Below are 19,459 nucleotides of genomic sequence, written 5' to 3'. Positions count from 1 at the left end.
TTTTCGTTATAGAACCACGAGCAGGGCACACATACTCTCTCATTTTCCTTCTTTGCTGAAATCAAACTGACCAGACCTCCAACTGCAAAAGTATTGTACCTTAGGAAAGGGTCTGTTTCATCAGAAGTACCCCAAAGCTTATTCCAGCAAAAATGATTTGGAGGTAGAGGACACTATCAGTGTCCTGGCCAGGTTCCTTTGCCAGTCGGTGCCCCTTTCCCCAGTGGCCACAAGAGTCAGCTAGTAACACCTAGCTGGCCCCTTCTCTGGAGAATGCCCTCAGCTAGACAGGAGCCATCTCACAGGGAGGCCACATGACCCCCCAAGCTGCTCTAGCTGTGACCCCGGGAGGAGAGAGCATCTCTCCAATCTGAGGAGACCTGCTGCTTCCACCCTGTGGGCATGGGGGGAGCTCCATTGGGAGTGACAATGAACTGCACGGTCCTGCTAAACAGATTTCCTTGCTGGGCACAGAGTTGGACACCACCATGTTTCCTAGGCTGTCTCCTTGGCTGTAGCTTTCTTGAGGTTCCTGCTTGGACATGTCAAGCCAGTTTTGGGGTGGGCCGCAAGGGCATCCTTTGCCCAGAGAACCAGCATTCCAAAGGATTGCAGGGTGGAGGGATCCTCTAAGTCCTTTCTAAAGGGCTTTGACTGACATTGACTCAGTGACTCAGCACTGGAAGAAAGTCCAGGGAGGGACTTGAACAAAAAAAGAAAAAAGAATCATTACCACCCGAGAGCCTCGCCCGAGGCCTGACAGACAGCCCTGAAACCCAGCAGTAAGGATTGAGGCCTGGCCCTGCAGGGGTCCCTTAGACCCTGCTCCAGCCCTACAGACAGCAGCCAAGCACATGGGGCAGTTGTGCTGCATGAGTTGTTCAATATTTTAAACCACTTGTTCAGAGTTTAAGAAAATGGCCACCAAATTCTTTGACATTTGTCCCATTGACAGATGGGGACTGTGTTTCCTTCCCTTGAAGCTGGGCTGGATTGTGATGACTTTGACCAATAGGGCATGACGGAAGTGATCTGCGTGAGGTTTTGTCACAGAAGGAAATGCAGCCCTGAGCCACCACATAAGGGCTTCCACTACCCTGGGGCCCAATCCTGGTGAGGTCACATGTAGGAGTGCTAGGGGACAGTCCCAGCTGAGCCCAGCCTTCCAGCCATCTCACCAGCACCCAGCATGTGAGTGAAGAAGCCTCCAGATGATTCCAGCATCTGCCCTAGAGTTCTCTTGACATTTGGGTCTTCTTGACAGAGTCTCCAGACTTGCTGGAGCAGAGACAAGTTATCCGCACTGGGCAACAGGTCTGAATTCCTGACCTACAGAACCCAGGAGCATCATAAAATGATGGTTTTCTACCACTGCCTTTGAGGTGGTTTGAAAACAGCAACTGCAACAGGGTTTCCACCCCTGCAGTTAAAGGTAAGGAATCTGAGGCTCAGACACACACACACACACACACACACACACACACACACACACACACGAAGTGATTAGGTCAGAGTCACAAGAGCCAGTGCAGCGCAGAGCCAGAATCTACCTCTCCTCTGTGTGAGCTCAAAGCCCCAGTGATCTGCCTCACTCTTTGCTCCCAGGTATTTCCTCCCCAAAGCTGCATATTAATCTGCCCTTTAATAAAGCATCATTGCTATGTGATGACCTGCATGGGGAAAGCCTGGTCCTGCCCTACAGACCCCTGGCAGGCGCTGTGATGAGATGCTTGTAAATGAATTGAAGTCCCACCAATGTGGCGTGACACCTGGACCTGACATGGACATGTATAAACATATCGTCTAGCCCTGAAAACAAACAAATGATTCTCAGGGCTGCACTCTATAAAAGTTTCTAGTTTGCAAACTAGAAAATGTTTGGAGGAGTTGACCCCAAACCGGGCTTTAAGAGGGACAGTTGAAGGGACTGGGGACACTTAGCTTTGACAGAGGAAGTCTTGGCAGAATATGTGGGCTGTCTTCAGAGATCAGAAATGTTGTTAATGGGAAAGGATAAGCTTTGTGGCCCTAGATGGCATAGTCTGGAGAGTAGGCTCTATGGGGTAGAATTTGGCTAATCAAAGTGGTCCTACTGTGGTCACCTCTAAAAATCCAAAGACACTTACCTTCCAGTGTACAAATCTTTATTGTTCTGAAAAGCACAACACAGGTATCTCAGCTTCTCCTGTAACCAGTTCCCATTGCCATTTGGCCAGGATTAGAGAGTCTCCAGGCTTGCGTCATGGGAGGAAGGAGCAGCTAATTTGATCAAGGACTAGAGAAGCCCAAGTCTCTTAGAACACAGTGTCCTTGTGTCAGGCCATTAATTTTCAGCTTTCTCTGTTGGTAGGATGATGAGAGAATTTTTCTTCTACTTACAGCCTAGTATTTTAAAATGAAGCTGGTGAATGAATGTTGGTGATAGCCCACTTGGCCTGGATATATGTGTTCCTTTCTCAGCTGCCCACAAGCATGTGATCAGAAACAAACAGGCTCTCATGGCCTTCTCTGGTTGCCTGAAAGAGAAGCATATCAGCTGAGACACTTATTAAAATTCCATATTGTCTGGTCTATTCTCTGCAGATCTCAGATTAGTAGATGGGAGTGGGCCGAGAGCCTAGGGGACTCTGTGACCAGTCAGGCTTGGGAAGCTCCTGTGTAGGGAGAAAGAAATCATCACGAGCCCCTGTAGACCCCTTCATGCTGAGGTTATTTGTCAGATCAGATATATGCTAAGGTTGGCAATGTGCTCACACCTGAAAATGACTTGGGAAGACAGTGGAAGTAGGAGCCCCAGGCTGATCCTTACTTCTGGGTCAGAGAAAGTGGCTGGAAAGCACTGGAAGCTGGGAGATAGAGGACTGAAAGCTGTGCTGTGACTCCCCCCACCCCCATCCCCATCCATGGCCAAGGTTGAGCAAGCAGGACCCAGTGGCTCCACCTTCTTGGCCTTTGCTCTTGTCCTTCTGAGCCTTCAGGGGTCACTGCCCACCAGGTTCAGCAGGGCATTCTTGTAGTCGCTGCTTGTGTCTTCCTGAGGACAGGAGGGACATGAGAATTAGAAGGGGGGTGGTTTGTGACATGGGCTTGACTTGGAGTCACCTCCATCAGGAGCAGTTGCTCTTATTACTAGGAGTTGTGCTTCTCTGGGGGAGACCTGGCACATTCCTCTACAGGTTCCTATGCCACAGGCCCCTCACTGTCACCCGTCTTTCTTTGTTTTCCATTTCAGGCTGTTTCTATTGCCACCCCCAATCCCCCACCACCTACTGCCCCATTCTGAAACATCTTAAAGCAGAAATGTCTTTTTAACATATTGTAAGCTATGTGTGTCTTGGAAAGTGTAGTGAACAACAGGCGCTTGTAGAATAACTAGAGGCTTGACTTAATAGCCAATGAAGACTTAGGGATATATTTCTCATGACTTGACTTCTGTTAATGAAGCTGTCAAGGCCTCATTTGGTATTAATGGCTAGAAGAGCTATTTCTCTTGAAGTTATAGCAGTGTGATAATCACTGTGTTTTCTCAGCTCTAGAACGTTCACTAATTGGAATCAGGTTAGGCAGCCCACTGGAGCTCATATGATTTATGTCCTTAAATTTTTGCTGTCAGGACTACCTATATCTGTATTTGAATGCTACGCCTCGACTCCTACTAAACTATTTACTCTCACTGACTCTTCAGATATGGTTCCTTCTGCAGGAATTCGGTGTGTCATTTTCAAAGGGGCAACCATAACTCAAATGCAAAGCTAACTTTCTGGGTGAAACATACAGGGGCCTCCACTAGCTACACCGACCTCCTTGCTGATCCCTGTACATAGCACACAGCAATGAATGCAAGAGTGTGATACCCACTGAGGAGGGACGGACACGTGTGACTTATGACATTGGTCACAGCACTCAGGTTTCCCAGTAAGGTCTCTGTTTAAAACTGGTGTTAGAAATGGGAACTCATGGCTCACCATGATCATGCTGCTGAGGGTCTTGCCGTACATCTCCTTGAACTGACACTTGATGAAATTTAAGTCAATCTCACTCCTCGAAACGATGTTTCTTATCAGGGTCCCATCGTGAGTTCCTGCTCCCTGGATAAGACACAGCAGTCAACCATCACTTCTTGCCTTCCTGGTCCATCTCTGTGATAATGGACAAATCTATGTTGGGTTCAGGGGGCTTTCGTAGGGGATGGAGGTACAGGAATGAGCCTCCGCTTTAGCAGTGAAGCACTGAGAGGGATGCACTAAGGGATCCCTTGATCTCGTCTCACTCACTGATCATGTTTGTCTCTTATTAGATGCCAAATGCCCCAGATTGCAGTGTGTGTTTGCTACATCAGATTCTAGAAACAAAATGTTCACTGCTCCAGGAATAAGGCCTCTTCCTAGAGCAGCAACATCATGAAATCAGCTTAACTGGACAATTCACATGCAGGACCCTCCTGCTCGCTTTCATCCTTGATCACTCTCATGTCAGAGGGAGCCACATGACCAAGGGAATCCCATGCCCTCTCTCATTTCCTGGCCAGATGTAGCCAGAGAGCTTAGGGTTCTTGCTTCAGGTGATGTTAGCAACCATCAATCAGAGAAGGTGGGCTGACTTTAATCTCCAGGAATTATTTTCACTATCTATCTTCCAGTGTGGTTCCAGATACCAGAGCCTCCCCTGATATGAGTGTCTTGAACATCTGAGTGGCCAGTGCCGCCTTTTGGACAACAGGCAAACCCAGACGGGCACCCTGGCACACGCAGCATTGTTGAACTGCTGTGTGTGGCAACCTCCCTCTTAAACATGCCCGTTGAAAGGATGCCTTGACCTCCTGGCAATCCTGACCTGTGCTTTGTCAAGGAGGCCACGTGGCCAATGATGCATAAATAAAATCATGAATAAAAAAGACAATTGCACTGGCTTGGACTCAGATCAACACTTTGCCACCTACTAGCTGTGTGACCTTGACCACAAGCCTTGGTTTCACCCCCTCTGGGAGGGCAGATTACTACATAAGTTTCACAGGATTGTGGTGAAAGTTCAGTACCATGAACACCTGTTGAATGCACCTACTCAAATTCAGCCTTCAGGAGCTGTGGCTTCCCTTGCCTAGCTTGGTTTGCCCTCTGAGAACTAAAACCATTCTGGTCCACAAGAGGCTGGGATAAGAGGAGACCCAAGTGTCGAAGACTTGGGTGGTGGCTCTGAGCTCCTTGGCTTTGCAGTTGTGCCGTGTAGGACTGAGGGCCAGGCGCACAGAAGACAGAACAGTTACCTTCATAGCATAGTAAAGGCGCTCTGCAAAGTAGCTGTGGAGGTTCCGGGTGCATTTCACTGGCAAACAGGAAAGTTCTGTTAGCAACCAGAGGTTGTAGGCGACATTGTATACATGTTTCTTTATTTATGTCTTGCTTTGGGTCTTAAGGGTTAGTGTTGTGCAAGTCTTGGCCTATTTATCTGTGCTCTGCCTAGTCCTAAAATGAGAGGCTTTGTGTCAGGAGGGGTGGGGCAGGGAAGGAAGCCCAGGGCACTGGGCACAGGGGCAAAGGCCGAGAGTAGGCAGACAAAAGGGCGAGGCGTGAAATGCACGGGGACCCACAGGGCCGGTCTGGCGCATCAGAGCACAGCTCCACCAAGGGAGTCCCTGGGCTCTTACGTTCCAGACACAGCTTCACCAAGAATCCAGCCACACAGTTCCACGGAGGAGCCACCGTTGTGGTGACCACTGGCCCCTGAGTGCCTGCTTTACATGTCACTTCTCAGAGGGCCCCTGCAGATTGAATTCCCCTGTGACAGATGGGTTTTGGACCCAGAGCAAGAAGGCACCCAGGGCATCTGGCCCTATCCTCACGTTCATGGATGCTGTTTCAGAGACTTGGTGTCTGGGTGGGGAGGTTGGTGTTGTAATCCAAGGTGGCGGAAAGAGCGAGGGCTCTGAGGGAGGTAGGCATGAGTTTGAACCCTGCTTGATGGCACCAGGTGCCTAGTGACTTGATCTCCCTGCCTTGCACCATCCTCACGTGTGAAGTGAGTGATGTGAGTCTTCAAGGATAAACAAATGGGAAGTGCCCAGCACACCAGGGCCCGGCATAGCCTTGCTTTTCCCTGCCTGGAGATTTTATTCAGGAGTTGTTTAAATCGGATCCAGGGGCTGCCTTTGGAAGCTGAGACTGGAGCAGGAGGCATGCTTAGATGCTCCGACATAGATTGGATTTATCACAGCAGTCAAAGGCAGCTGGGAGTGTCAGATGCCCCAGTTTACCCCTGGGGACCAGGACACACTGTGCAGCTCCCCTGGCTGCTCGGCACCCAATGGGCACAGCCTGGTGTGGAGGTGACCTCCCTCCCTCATGGGAGGGAGGAGGGAAGTCCCTCTGCCCTGGGCCTCAGTTCTTCACTCTGCAATGACTCCTCTCCCTGTCACTTTGACTCTGGACCCCAGGATGTGCTCTGGAACCTGTCCTCCTACACGAATCTGACCTCAGGCTTGGTAGAAGGTTCTCAGTGTTCCCCTAGTGTCAGACCACCGATCACTCAGTTTGGATTCCAACTACACATCATCATTTCTTCAATCAGCAACTGAGGCAGGGACCAAACCCCTGGCTAAAGCCCAGCGAGGTGATTTCTTCAGGGTTTCACAGTCAGAACCAGAATGTTCCTTGTGTGGCTGCTGTGGGTGAGCACAGGCCCTGGGTCGGGCACAATCCTGCAAATGTGTGGATACACACACACGCACACACTCACATGCACAACTCTCGTGCACACACTCACCCGCACACACTCTCACACGCACACACTCGTGCGTGCACACACTTGCACGCATGCACACACTCACACCCACCCACACACACGCAAGCACACACGCACACACTCACATGCACACACTCATGTACACACACATACATCATGACACACTTACACGGCTCTGGGCACTCTGTGGCAGCACAGAGAACAATCTCTGGCAGGACACAGCACATTGAGGACACGAGGGTCTCCCCTAGTAGCTCCAGTGTCCTGGGTGAAGGGTACATGCTGAGAGTGGGGGCTGGTGTGGAGGTTGGCTTTGAAGGTGAACACAGGGACCCAGCACTTACTATTGCACCCTGGGCCCTTCACCCTTTGGTGCTGCCCCACTTCCGAGCCCCAGGGCCAGCGGACACACATGAGCCCGAGCACGGAGCTCCGTCTCTTACCCACTGTGAGCATGGCCTCCTCCAGTGAGCCGTGGGTCTCACTCTTGATGCTGTCCTCAATGCTCTTGCTGGCGATTTTCTCATATTCCTCAAACACTGTGGAGAGAGGCCTTCTCTTAGGGGACACACGCATCTCAGCGTGACGCCCCCCCAGCATCTCAGATAGGAGACTGCACATCAGTGCACCACCCCTGACCTCCACTTGGTTGCTGGGGAAAGGGTCCAGGGCTCCCTGGCTCTTTCCCCAAGTCCATGATTTGACAAGGCCACACACTGGGTATTCAGCGTGAAGGGAGAGGACCTAAAGCCAGGGTGCCTCCCTGTCCCCCAGGCCCTCCCTACCTCCCCGGTACCTCTCATCAGGTGTGTGGCACTGCGCGTGCACAGGATGGTGATGAATTTCATCTCATCAGTCCCACAAATCTTCTCACCCGCTGTGTATAGATCCTGGCATTGGGACACCCACGACAACCAGTGAAGGCGAGCAAGGGGGGTGAAGAACAGCCCCGCATCCACCCTGCCAGGTCGGCATTCTCCTCTGCTTGATCATCTTTTTGACTGGGAGCCTGCTATCCCCGTGGTTAAATTCTCTTCTCGATACCGGGCTGCTCTAGGAACTGTCCCGCCTCCCCTCTGGGGCTTTGCTCTGCCTCTGGGCACCTTCAAGCGCTCTGCCAGCAGGCAGACCCATAGAGAGCTGAATGCACACATCTGGGCCTCGGAGGCCCAGCGCCCCCGGGTTTGTAGGCTGTTCCTGCCCGGGCAGAGCTTCAGTGAACCCCACCCAAATCAGTCTCCTTCCTCCCCTCCACCCTCACTTCTCTCTGCAGACACCAGAGGGTAAAGGCCTGCAGAGAGCTGAGCCCGGTCCCAGCCTAGCATCAGAGAAAACCCCCGCGGGCAGAGGGGCTGGGTGAGGCTTTTAGGCTTCAGCACCCCGGAGTCTAGATGGCAGAGGGTGGGACCGGGTGGCCTGCAGGGCAGAAGCTGCTGAAGGGTAGCCTTACCTGTGCATCTTGCAGGGCCAGTCCTGGGTCCACGAAGCCACACAAGTCATCTCTGCTGCCCTAGGAACAGAAGAGGCGGCTCTGTAAGGCAGGCTGGCTGAGCAGAGCAGCCGGGACAGAGGCGACAGCCAGGTAGGAAGGCAGGCAGTTATCCTCTCCAGGCCTTGGCCTCTCACCCGTAAAGGGAGAGTCATAAGGAATGCCCCGTAAGGAGCTGCGGGACTCAGTGAGCAAAAGTAAGCAACGTGCCTGGCATGGGGCCTGGTGGGAGGGACCTGCTCAGTGACGGGCCCTCTCCTCCTACTTTCTGGAGAGGTGCAGGGGCTCTGCCGTGAGGACGCTCCGAGCCCACTGGGATGTACCCAGTGAGCCCAGGCCCCAGTGGCTGTACCACACCCTTGCCCCCCACCCCACCCCAGTAGCTTTGCCCAAGAGCCACTCTCTGAGGGGGCATCTGTGGGGATCCCCCAGACAAAGGGCTCCCAGGAGCCTGGGCTGTGATACCTGCAGGAGGCACACCAGGATCCTCTCCAGGTAGCCGCTGGTGTCTGCTTGGATGTCCTCCTCCAGGCTGGACCCATAGTCTGCAGGGGATCAGAACCATGAGGCTCAGACCTGCTTTCCTCCTCCTCGCCCCGTTTCTCACCCTTTTCCTGACTAAAGCCTTCCAGGAGACATGAGTCCTTGGCACAGGGAGAGTTTGCTCTGTCCAGGTGTCTGAGTGGCAGAGGCTCCCCGCTGGTGGTTGTTCAGAACTAGGAAGCAACATGGGTTGCCAGCCAAGCTCAAAGCACAAAGATGGGCCAGGCCAGAGAGCCAGGGGCTGCTGATTGAACCTTACTTCATCACGTGGTTCGGCAAAGCCAGGAACTTCTGGCGGACTCCCCATCAGGCAGACATTGTGGAGGATGGGCTTTGCCTTGCAGCCCATGAGAGCTGGCTAGGGCTCCACACCCGCCACTGCAACGGGGCCCTGCATGGTCCCCAGGGTCAGCCTGTGCCTGGCCAGGAAGGTGTCAGCCCCGCCCACTGCTGACAGCCGGCGGCCCGCAGTGCTGCCACACTGTCAAGGGGCAGAGAACTTAATGGGTGCATGCCCTCCCCCGCAGCAGCCCATGCCCTTAGGGAGCTCAGAGATGGATCCCGACTCATATCCAATCTCACTGTCAGGCACGGGATTTGGCACACAGAAGGTGCTCAGCATCTGTGTGTGGAAAAGCCCAGAAAGAATCCTTTCCAATGTGGCCCAGTACACGGCTTGTCTCTTATTTGCTGCTAGGCTGCCAAAGCTCATGGTCATTCCCAAGCTAGCCTTTAACTCAGGGCCCACATCCTCCCTCTTAGCAGGCCCCTTACCCTCCTCATACGCCTTCATTATCTCCTGCAGCTGGTTCTTGGTCCGAGAAGCCAGGATTTCGATGATGACGCCCTTTCTGGTTCCTAAGCCCTGTGGATAAAAACCTCTGCCTGCTGGAGAGCTCTGTCTGCACCCTCTTTTGTCAAGAGGCAAAAGGAAGAGTCCTAGGAAGAACCAGTCACTGCTCTGCTGGGGGGCCTCCGCTGGAGGATGTTACTGGGGGAGATCACGTGCATTTGTCTCCAGTGGTGGATACTTGTGGGCAAGTGATGTGATGGGAAAGCTGTGTCTCAGCTCAGCCCTCTATAGCTGGGTGGTCCCAAACAGGTCACTCCACCTCCCTGAGCCTAAGGGTCCTCATCAGGACACAGGGATAATAAGCCACCCCCACCCCGAAGGTGGAGTGGAGATAATAGATGTAAAATGCCTGGCATGTCCACACAGTAATGCCCTTTCAATTTTTTTTTTTTTCCTGCCTGCACCGTGCAGCATGCGGGATCTTAGTTCCCCAACCAGGGATCGAACCCGTGCCCCCTGAATTGGGAGCATGGAGTCTTAACCACTGGACCACCAAGGAAGTCCCTTTTCAATTTTTTTCTTTTTTGGAGTAAGTGCCCTTTCTTTTTTTTTTTAAATTAAATTAAATTAAATTAAAATTTTTTATACAGCAGGTTCTTATTAGTTATAAGTGCCCTTTCAATGGAGATGATTATTATTACTTGGTCCTGACTCCTTCTTAATCATCTTCGAATGCAAAAGGAGCAGTGGGAAGTAACGGGAAATTGGGGGACCAGGCACGAGACAGCAGAGGCTGGTTCCTAATTTCTGCACACCTGGTCTAGCAATGTCCTGAGAAGGACGAATTTTGGCTCCATCAAGGCCAGGTGATGGCGGAGGCCAGTCTGTGTTTGGTGGCAGTCTGAGTGATAGGGACAGAGTAAAGGGACAAAGAAGGTGATTAAATAGTTAATCCCACTAGGGCATTGTCAGTAGAGAAAAAAAGTATGGGAGACCCCTGTAAGTTAATGATCACTCAAGAAACCAGGTTTGCTTAACCACAAAACCAAGCAGGCTTGCTTAGCAACAAAACCGTGCAACAGAAGCATGGCCCCCAAACAGTAAAACAATGGTGGAATGAGACTCACATTCTGCCCAGTGAGCTCGGTAAGTTAATGATTCCTAGGACATGCTCCTCTGGGCACACTAAAAACAAAAATATAAGGGAAAGGTGATATTATACCGAAACCTGAGATGATTGACCATATTTTAGTATATGTCACAGCCTTTTGCTCATTTCCATTGCACCACGACAGTCCTGGTTTGACCATGAAACAAGAAACAAGGGACAAGAAAACTCCCCTGCCCGACATGGAGGAGGAAACTGATGATAGGAGCGTGAAGTCTACTCAAGAACGAGGAAGAAGGTGGTCTTCTCCCCCTCCCCACTTTTCCTTTGATTATAAAACAGTAGGGCTTCCATGGTGGCACAGTGGTTAAGAGTCTGCCTGCCAGTGCAGGGGACGTGGGTTCGAGCCCTGGTCTGGGAAGATCCCACATGCCGCGGAGCAACTAAGCCCGTGAGCCACAACTACTGAGCCTGCGTGCCACAACTAATGAAGCCCACGTGCCTGGAGCCTGTGCTCTGCAGCAAGAGAAGCCACCGCAATGAGAAGCCCGTGCACCGCAAGGAAGAGTAGCCCCCGCTCGCCTCAACTAGAGAAAGCCCATGTGCAGCAATGAAGACCCAACTCAGCCAAAAATAAATAAAAACAAAAAAACAAAAAACAAACAAAAAAAACTGTAGCCCACTAAGTTCTTGGGGTGGCACCCTCTTGCCCTCCTACTTGTAAGCCCCACAAGCGTCCTACTCTAATAAATCACTTCTTATCTATCACTTTGCCTCTCACTGAATTCTTTCCATGCTGAGACAGAAGAACCTACGCTCTGCCAAGTCCCAAAACATGTTGTATGATTTCACGAGCAGCAGGCTGCAAGCTCGCTGGGCTCGTTCCAAACAGTGGCTCAAGGGGAGCTCAGAGCTCCCTGTGCCAGGCTCTCTGGGGAAAGCAGTCCCGGGCATCGTTCCCCCACCCAGTCCTTGTAAGTGTTTCTGCACCTCCCTCACCCCACTTGCTTGGTTACCTTCATGGCGTCGTACAGCTCCTTGGCTTCGTATCCGTATGGAGGGTACATGAGGGCTATGATGAGCCTCTCGAAATTGCTGCTCAGCTCCGACTTCAGCGTCTCGGTGAGATCCTACGGCAGGAGCAGGGAAGGGTGGTGCTCTGTGTGCTGTGTCCACTGGAGGGCAGGCAGCGGGTGCTGGCCGGGCCCAGGGGCTCTGGCTGGATTCTCACGTGGGCTCTGCCACGCGCTGCTGCTGGCTGGGGCTTCTTGGGCCAGCAACTCAGCCTCTCTAAGCATCATTACCCTTTTCTGTGAAATAGAGAGCTTGGTGTTCCTGCTTCATACCGTTGCTTAGGGGATTGGCGGAGAGATGTCGAAATCCCTCTCAGCGCAGTGCCGGGCACACCATGAGCCCGAAATACAAGTCTGTCATTAAGCTCATCAAGTCCCTGTCGCTTAGCCCATAGACACTCAATGAATGAGTGAAATGAATTAAGGAATCTATCTCACGTGTGTCTCCTTCTAAGGGCACTTGTATTTGCAAGAAACCACAAGGCCACACCCAGCTGATCTCCCCTCACAGCACAGCGGAGGACCAAGGGCCTTGTCAGACCTGGATTTAAATCCCAGCCTTGTTGCTTACAGGCTCTGGGATCCTGGATCCTCCACCTCTCAGAACATCAATTGCCTCTGAAGTCGAATGCAGAGAATAATGCATAGTTGTGAAGGTTAAGAGAAAGAAATTATTTTTAGGAGAGCACATTGGTTTCTCCCATGGAGTGTTTGGGCTTCATCATTCATCTTCCTGGGTTAAGTGTCCACGTTACCAATGTGCGCTAATGGAGGTTTCCGGCCACCACAGCTCTGTGTGCATTTATTCCTGTGTTTAGCTAGGATGCTGATGCCTGGCTCTGTCCTGGGGGCGGCGGGAGGAGGGACAAAGGGTCCAGGCGGCGTGCTCCCTGCCCTTGGATTTCGCCTGTGGCAGGAGGGAAGGGGCAGGGGAACAGCAGCTCCAACACGAGGAGACAGCCCTGCGGCACAGCACAGAGCAGAGCCCGGCCGGCATCTCTGGCATGTGGGAAAGAGAAGGGCCTTCCAGGCTTGGGGAATAGGACAAGCAAAGCATAGAGGCAGGGAAACAGCTCAGGGATGGGGCCGTGGAGCAATTGTAAAGGAGCAAGTGAGAGAGAAGGTGGGAAAGGAGGTTGGGGCCAGACATCAGAAGGCTGGACCAAGCCAGGGTTGTGGGGAGCCATCAGTAAGTTTTCAGAGTTAAATCTGATTTTCAGAGAAACAATGCATCATGTTTTTAGTGTATGTCCCAAATGCCCCATGTTGCCAGTGGGCTGGGCTCTAGACCAGCTGGACCTCATCCAGCAAGGCCCTGCCTGCAAGGCTGTCTCTGGCAGCCGTGGTCCCTACAGCCCCCCGAGCACAAGTGCCCCCCTTTACCTTGCCAAACTGAGCCTTGAAGGACTTGGCAATCTGCTGCCTCTGTGCGTTGCTTCTCTGCGTGAGCACATCGATGATGGCCTGCTCGTTGGTCCCTGCAGGGGGCACAGTATGAGCACCCTCATTGCCCCTGGGGGACTGATGAGGGCTGGGGAGGAGGGAAGGCAGCTGCTTGGTGGCCAAGCAGTGGGGACGCACCACCTGGAAACTCCCAAACCTGATGATTTTCATGGTGTAGACAAGACAGAAAATGCATCTGTCCACCCCCCCATCCACACGATGTTGGGGTGCAGCCAGGCCTAGCCTCACAGCGATAGAATCTGAGGCCCCTCTGGTTATCTGATCTGCTCTGGACATCAGCTGGAAACTCTGGAGCTCAGGCAGTGAGACCTCCTGCCCTGACCTCCCTTGTGCTGGTGGCCATGGGGGAGGATGGGGACAGAGGGTCCAGAAAACTGGATCTGAGTCCTGGCCCAGCAGCTGGGTGAGTAGAAGCCTCACCTCCCCAAGCCTCCACATTTTTCTTTGGGAAGTGGAGATAATAATAAAGATTTCACAGGAAGTAGAAGACAGAGCATGATTTCTCAGCTTGTCTGGGAATGGCAGTTTTTGTTAATGCCCCAATTCACCAGTCAGAGCCAGTTAGAGGGTAAATCCTGCCTGGGTGACAGCATGAGGGCTGTCTGGGCCGGGTTATCCAAATCCCAGCGGGCCTCCAGCCAGCCCTTTCCTGCTCAAAGGAAATCAGGCGCTGGAGACAGGACGGTCAGCCCTGCACAGCTCCCAACATAGTCCCATCCGAAATTCACAGTGACACGCAGGGTCCAGAGTTCTTGGGGCCATTTTATGAGGGAGAAAGTGCAGACTGAATGGGGGGAGGTCTCTTGCACAAGGACTCCCAGGAACACACAGCAGATGGCCTCCCCCTCCCCACCCCCATTACTCCCAACTGCCCTCCCCACCTCCAGTCTTGGGAGTCTGTGTAGACCTGTGCTGGGGAAGGTGGGCCCTGTGTGATTCTCTGGGTGCCAGAGGATTATGGGGAGATGCTCACTCCCAGGGCTGTGAGCAGAGGGGTCTTGAGCAGCGTGGGCAGAGCCCCAGAGAGTCACGGGGTTCCCTGGTCAAGGCCACTCACCGATCCCCTTCATAGCTTTGTAGAGGGTCTCTGCATCGGGGTCTGGGTTGAAGTGGGGACTGCTCTTCACGGAGACACCCTTCTGTTCAATCTGCAAGAGAAGCCACGCCTGCTCAAAGCGGGAATGTGGGGAAGGCAGCGCCCCTTGCAGCCAGCCCAGCAGGGTGAGCACCAGCTCGGCCCCTGCAGACCAGCGGCTGAGCCTCCATCCGTCCTGGCCCTGCCCATCCATCCAGGGTGAGGGGAGGCCCAGGGGAGGCCACAGCTTCTGGACATGCTAGTTTCCAGCATGTCGTGCTGAGGAAGGGGCACCTTTGTCCACTTTGCACTAGGTTGCCATATGGTCCTCTCAGGTCAGGGCTGCAGAAGACCCACGTGCCTATTAGCCCCTTGGCCAAGGGGAGGCCTGGCCTGCCAGCTCGGCCCTCAGGCTGGAAGGAGGGGCCTCCTGAGGAGGAGTGGGTCGGCGCCACCCGGCCACCCTAAGAGATGGAATCCCAGCTCTCAGCCCCAGTGCCAGCCCTGGGGAGTTGGGGCTTGCAGGCTCAGATGGTGTAGGGAAAGACCTCAAAGGTGGCTGGCACTGTGGCCACTGCCAGAGCCTCCGTGCTGACTGTGGGGCAGCAAGAAGGGCTCTAGAGACTGGACTCCAGCCTTCGGTGCTGGGAGCCTCATCTGTCTCCTGAGTCTCCCACGGCCAGCTGCCCTGTGGGGACCACACCTCCACCCCCTCCTACACACCCAGCAGCCTGTGCCACGTCTCCTCTGTAGCTCTGGGTCCTTAGATCCTCAGTTGGCCATTTTTCTCCTTACTTGCACTTCCTGGGTTTTTGTGACGATCAATGGACTTTAAGGAAGAAAATAAAAACAACCAAAAAATTTGGAGAGATAGAGTTGGGGTAGGAGGCCTGGCCTGAAAAAAGATCAGCAGGGGTTTGGGGGGCCGCTAAAGAGGGAGAATCCTTCAGAGTCCAGTGATGGTTTTACTGCGGTGACAGGGCACAACAATGGAATCTCCTAGGAGATCTGTGAGGCCAGATGACCCAGGGGCTGTTCACTCAGAGGCGTTAGCTGTGTAGGGAAGGGTACCCCCAGAGACAGTGGCCTGACCGTGAGGGATTGCTGGTTCCCCTTGGGGCTCCGTGGGGCTGCCTTGTCTCCTGTGCAGAATGGCCCCTTGTTTTAACAGGCTGGCGCCAGCCAGAGCCACAAAACCTCTCCCATCCCTGCCCCGTCCTGGGACGTGGGCTCTGAATCAGGCTGCATCTCTCCCAGGCAGTGCCATCTGAGGGCAGGCAGCAGGAAGGGACAACCCTGCTCAAAGCTACAAGGACAACGATCAAGTAAGGAAAGGCTCAGTGGAGCTGAACACGCTGCCTCCTTACTCCTTCTATCCACCCCTCGTCCACTCATCTACTCTTCCACCTACCCACCTACCAATCCACTCATCCATCCATCCATCCATCCATCCACTCATCCATCCATCCATCCATCCATCCATCCATCCATCCATCCAATCACCACATCCATCCTTTTTTCCTCCCTTTCTTCCTTCCTTCCTGGCCCTGGTCAGATCCTGAAAATACAGAGCAGCTTCCCATCCATGGTATATCTGTAAGGATATTTCTTTTGAGTAAAAAGTAAAAAGTCTTTCCATATCCTTTGCTTGAATTTCAAATATCTGGTGACAGATTTTCCTACTTTATTTCTTAGCACCATGTTTCACAGAAGAAATTACGAGAAGTAATTCCCTGTGCAAATTTCATCCAGAGAGCCTGTGTGGTCCCAGATGTTGCCCAGCTGCATGCGTGCATCTATTGCATCCCTTTTTTGTGGAGTCATGAGCAGCTGTCACTACTGTTAGTGATTTGAGCACCTCCTATGTGCCAGGCCTTGTGTGTTAGAGGCTTTAGGTGCTTTAGATGCAATGCTCTTCTCCTTGCTGTCTCTGCCAGTCACACTACGTAGCTATGAAGGCCCCATTTTACAGGCTGGGCTCGGAGTGCCTGGCAAGGTTACGCACCTAGTAAATGGTGGTGATGGATTTAACCCACAGCCTGACTCAGAAGCTAAGCTCTGTCTGCTGCCCCCCTGCTCTCAATGACTCAACCTTTCCCAGACATGGAGTTTTCCCGGTACCCTTCGTTGAAGGAAACCTTGCCCACAGGAATGCAGGTCATTTGTGAGCGTGGGGTCATCTCAGATCTCAGTGCTAAGCTCTGGAGGCCATCCAGGAGGGGCTCTCCCCCGTCCCTTGCCCCAGGCTGGCACTCAGGGGGCTGCACAGCAGTGACTGACCAGGCCGTGTGTGTCAGTCACCATGGAGTGGCCTATTCAGTGGGTCTGAGGTTGGGCTCCGGTGGCAATGTTTGTAACTAACTCCCTGGGGGTTGTGATTTCATTGCATTGAGGAGCCCCAGCCTTACCTCCTACGCTAAGGTGTTAGGGGGAAAAAAGACAAATTTCTGGGAATCAGACCCCTGGATGTCAACATAGGGTGGTGGAGCTCCAGATTTTCTATCTACCCACTCCCTACCCCATGTTGGAGGAGGGGTCTGCCTAGGCCCTTGCTGGGTCTTGCACAGAGCAGGTTAGTTCAGACAGGAACATTTTCACTGAAAAGGTGACTCAGCCTGGCTTGTGACTCTGTTACGTGTCTGTGAAGGTCTCAGGGGAGCTGCCACGCCTTTGCCTTCCCCCATCACAGGGCTGCCCCGGAGAACTTGGGAGGCAGAACTTCATCTCCACAAGAGAGGCACAGACGGTCCCCCCTCAAGCTGATCTTCCACGCCCCTTGGCTGCCCTTGGCTTGTGGGTGGCTGAACCCCATAGATCTTGAGCTCTGGCGTCAGGTTGCTCAGAGTCTAACCCAGACTCCAACACTTCGTAGTGTGGCAACCTTGGGCACTGTCTTAGTCTCCTTGTGACTCCGTTTCTTCATCTGTGGATAAGGATATTGGCATCTATATTGTACTGCAGAGGTGTACAGAGGCTCAAGTGAGATATTGACAGAGGAAGGTCCAGGGCACAGTAGGTGCTCAAGGAATGTCATTGTTATCCTTCCAGGTTGTCATCCAGCCTCCCTGCAAGGAGGCTTCTGCCTGCCTGGCTGGGTGGGCCCCAAGGATGGGCCTTTGCCCCACCCCACTGGGAGCAAGGCCCAAAGTCAGGCCACCTTGGGCAGCAGCTGACCTTGGAAAGTGCCCAGCACTGGACTCTCCCTGCCACGTCTGCCTCCTCAAAGCCTTGTTCCCCATCAGCCAGGATGAAGCTGGAGGCCGCCCTGGCCCTTGCCCTGTCCTGGCTGTTTCGCTGAGGTCAGATGGCTGCCTTACCTTGCCCCTGGTCTCCTCGCTGTCCAGGCCCAGCATGTCTGAATCTGAGGGCCCCTGGGTTGTGACGTTTGTGACAAAGAGATTTCCTGAATTAGGATAAGCCCGGGTCACCCACTAAGAGTCACAGAGAGCCTGGGGGCAGGGACAGAGAGAGACCGCAGTTCACACTAGACCCCCACCTGCTAGCTGTGGGACTGTGCAAGTTACTAGATATGGCTGAGCCTTGGTTACCTCATCTGTGAAGTGGAAATAGCAGCCCTGATATCCCAGGGCTGCCTGGGGATGAAGTGAAGGAAGGTGTGCAGAGCACACAACATCGTGCCTGCCCAGGGGACACCACCTGCTCCTCATCTTTGTCCCCCTTTTGTGTTTTCAACTCCTTAGCATGAGACAGCATCAGACTCAAACCCAGATGAAACACTCCTGAGAATCTGTTCATTCACTTGGACATGGGAGATTTGGGGGCAGGATGTGCTGTCCCCCCCTAACTCAGCCCTCTGTCACTCTGTAAATTTCACTCATGGATTTCAAATGTGGAAGGCCCCTGTGGCCCAGGTCGTCCTCCCATCCCCTGAGGAGAAGATATTGATGAGTCCTCTAACATCAGCCTATTCAATCAGGTTATTCTCTAGCTCAAGGTCCTTCAATGGCTCCGCATTGCTCTCAAGGTGGAGCCCAAACTCCTTAGCCTGCCATGCACAGCTCTGTAGGACCCGGCCCTGCCTGCTTCTTTAGGTACATTTCCCCCGACCCTCTACCCTCTCATCCAGGACCCTCGAGCTTACTTCTCTTTAAAGCCAAGCTTCCCAGTCTTCTGAACCTTTGCACATACTGCTCCCTCTTTAAGGAAACATCTGCCTGATTCTCCCTAAACACATGCATGTGCATACACCACACACACACACACACACACACACACACACACACACACACATGTACATATGACTCAACCATGACTCCCCCTTGTTTCCAGCAGCCTGACCCCTCCCTTTGGGCTCCCCCAGCTCCTCAGCTTCCCCAGGTGCATTTCAAGGTTTCTTTATCTGCCCAGCTCCCCTGTTCTCATCCTGGCCACCATGAATGCCTCTGGGACTGGGGCAGTATCTCCTTGTCTTCCTCCCCAGGGGGCAGCCCAGTCCAGTGCCTGGCCCGGCAGGAAACAGAGTGTTGCCGGAGCTGACCTCCCTCTAGACCAACACCATGAGGGAACCCTCCACCTCTGCTTGCTCTGCACTTACCCAGGCTTTCCACCAGGCCATCTTGTTTACCTCGCCGCGCCTTTCCTCAGGGAGATGAAGATGCACCGGTCAGCCCTGCCTCCGCTCTGAGACTCTGCACACTCGGCCCTGCTGCACTCAGAAGAGCAGGCGGCTTGGGGTTGGGTGTGGTGGCAGCAGCATGCAGGCCCCAGGCCCCACCCAGTACCACGCCTGCACACCCCCCGCCCTGCCCCCGGGCTCTGGGTCCCTCCTGTGGCTCTCAGGCCCCACCCTGGCACCAGCCCAAATGCCCTGTGGAAACACACCACTCGTCGCCAAATGTTTGAGCTGTGCTGTTACACAGACTGGGAATGCTGAGCTCCAACCTGTGAAAGCCCCACTTAGCAAACACGAGCCTTCATTCGGTCTTTGCTAGACCTGATCTATAAAAAAGAGTCTATTTATTGCACGGCTTCTCCCCAGTGAACAATGCAATGGGGAGCTCTGCAAAGGACATAAAATAATAGCAGCCTCCGCTTGTTGGGGCATCTCTATGCCTAGATCCCTCTTTAATCACTCTGTGCACTCTATCCTATTTAATCTTTGCCACAAAGATTAAATGGAAACTCTAAAGTTTAGATAATTTGCATAAATCACACT

The 19,459-nt window shown here is 53.1% G+C and overlaps 1 protein-coding gene across 2 annotated transcripts; it reads right to left on the bottom strand.

Moving 5' to 3' along the window:
* Nucleotides 1–2,127: 2,127 nt before the first annotated feature.
* On the bottom strand, nt 2,128–18,992 carry LOC103004798 (annexin A8). Of its 2 annotated transcripts, XM_057531249.1 has the most exons (13): nt 18,839–18,992; nt 14,266–14,356; nt 13,128–13,222; nt 11,688–11,801; nt 9,545–9,635; nt 8,693–8,772; nt 8,189–8,248; nt 7,535–7,628; nt 7,182–7,277; nt 5,264–5,322; nt 3,966–4,088; nt 2,942–3,034; nt 2,128–2,516 (listed from the first exon to the last, which is right to left on the bottom strand). In XM_057531249.1, the coding sequence occupies exons 1-12, from the start codon at nt 18,857–18,859 to the stop codon at nt 2,975–2,977; spliced, it is 984 nt and encodes a 327-aa protein (XP_057387232.1). In that variant the 5' UTR covers nt 18,860–18,992; the 3' UTR covers nt 2,128–2,516; nt 2,942–2,974. The 2 variants fall into 2 exon arrangements, with proteins under 2 accessions (XP_057387232.1, XP_057387231.1); XM_057531248.1 differs by having other exon boundaries at nt 2,128–3,034.
* Between the last annotated feature and the right edge of the window lie 467 nt (nt 18,993–19,459).

This window comes from Balaenoptera acutorostrata, chromosome 16, assembly GCF_949987535.1.
Source record: "Balaenoptera acutorostrata chromosome 16, mBalAcu1.1, whole genome shotgun sequence".
Lineage (NCBI taxonomy): Eukaryota > Metazoa > Chordata > Mammalia > Artiodactyla > Balaenopteridae > Balaenoptera > Balaenoptera acutorostrata.
This window is presented reverse-complemented; position numbering and strand designations above follow the sequence as displayed.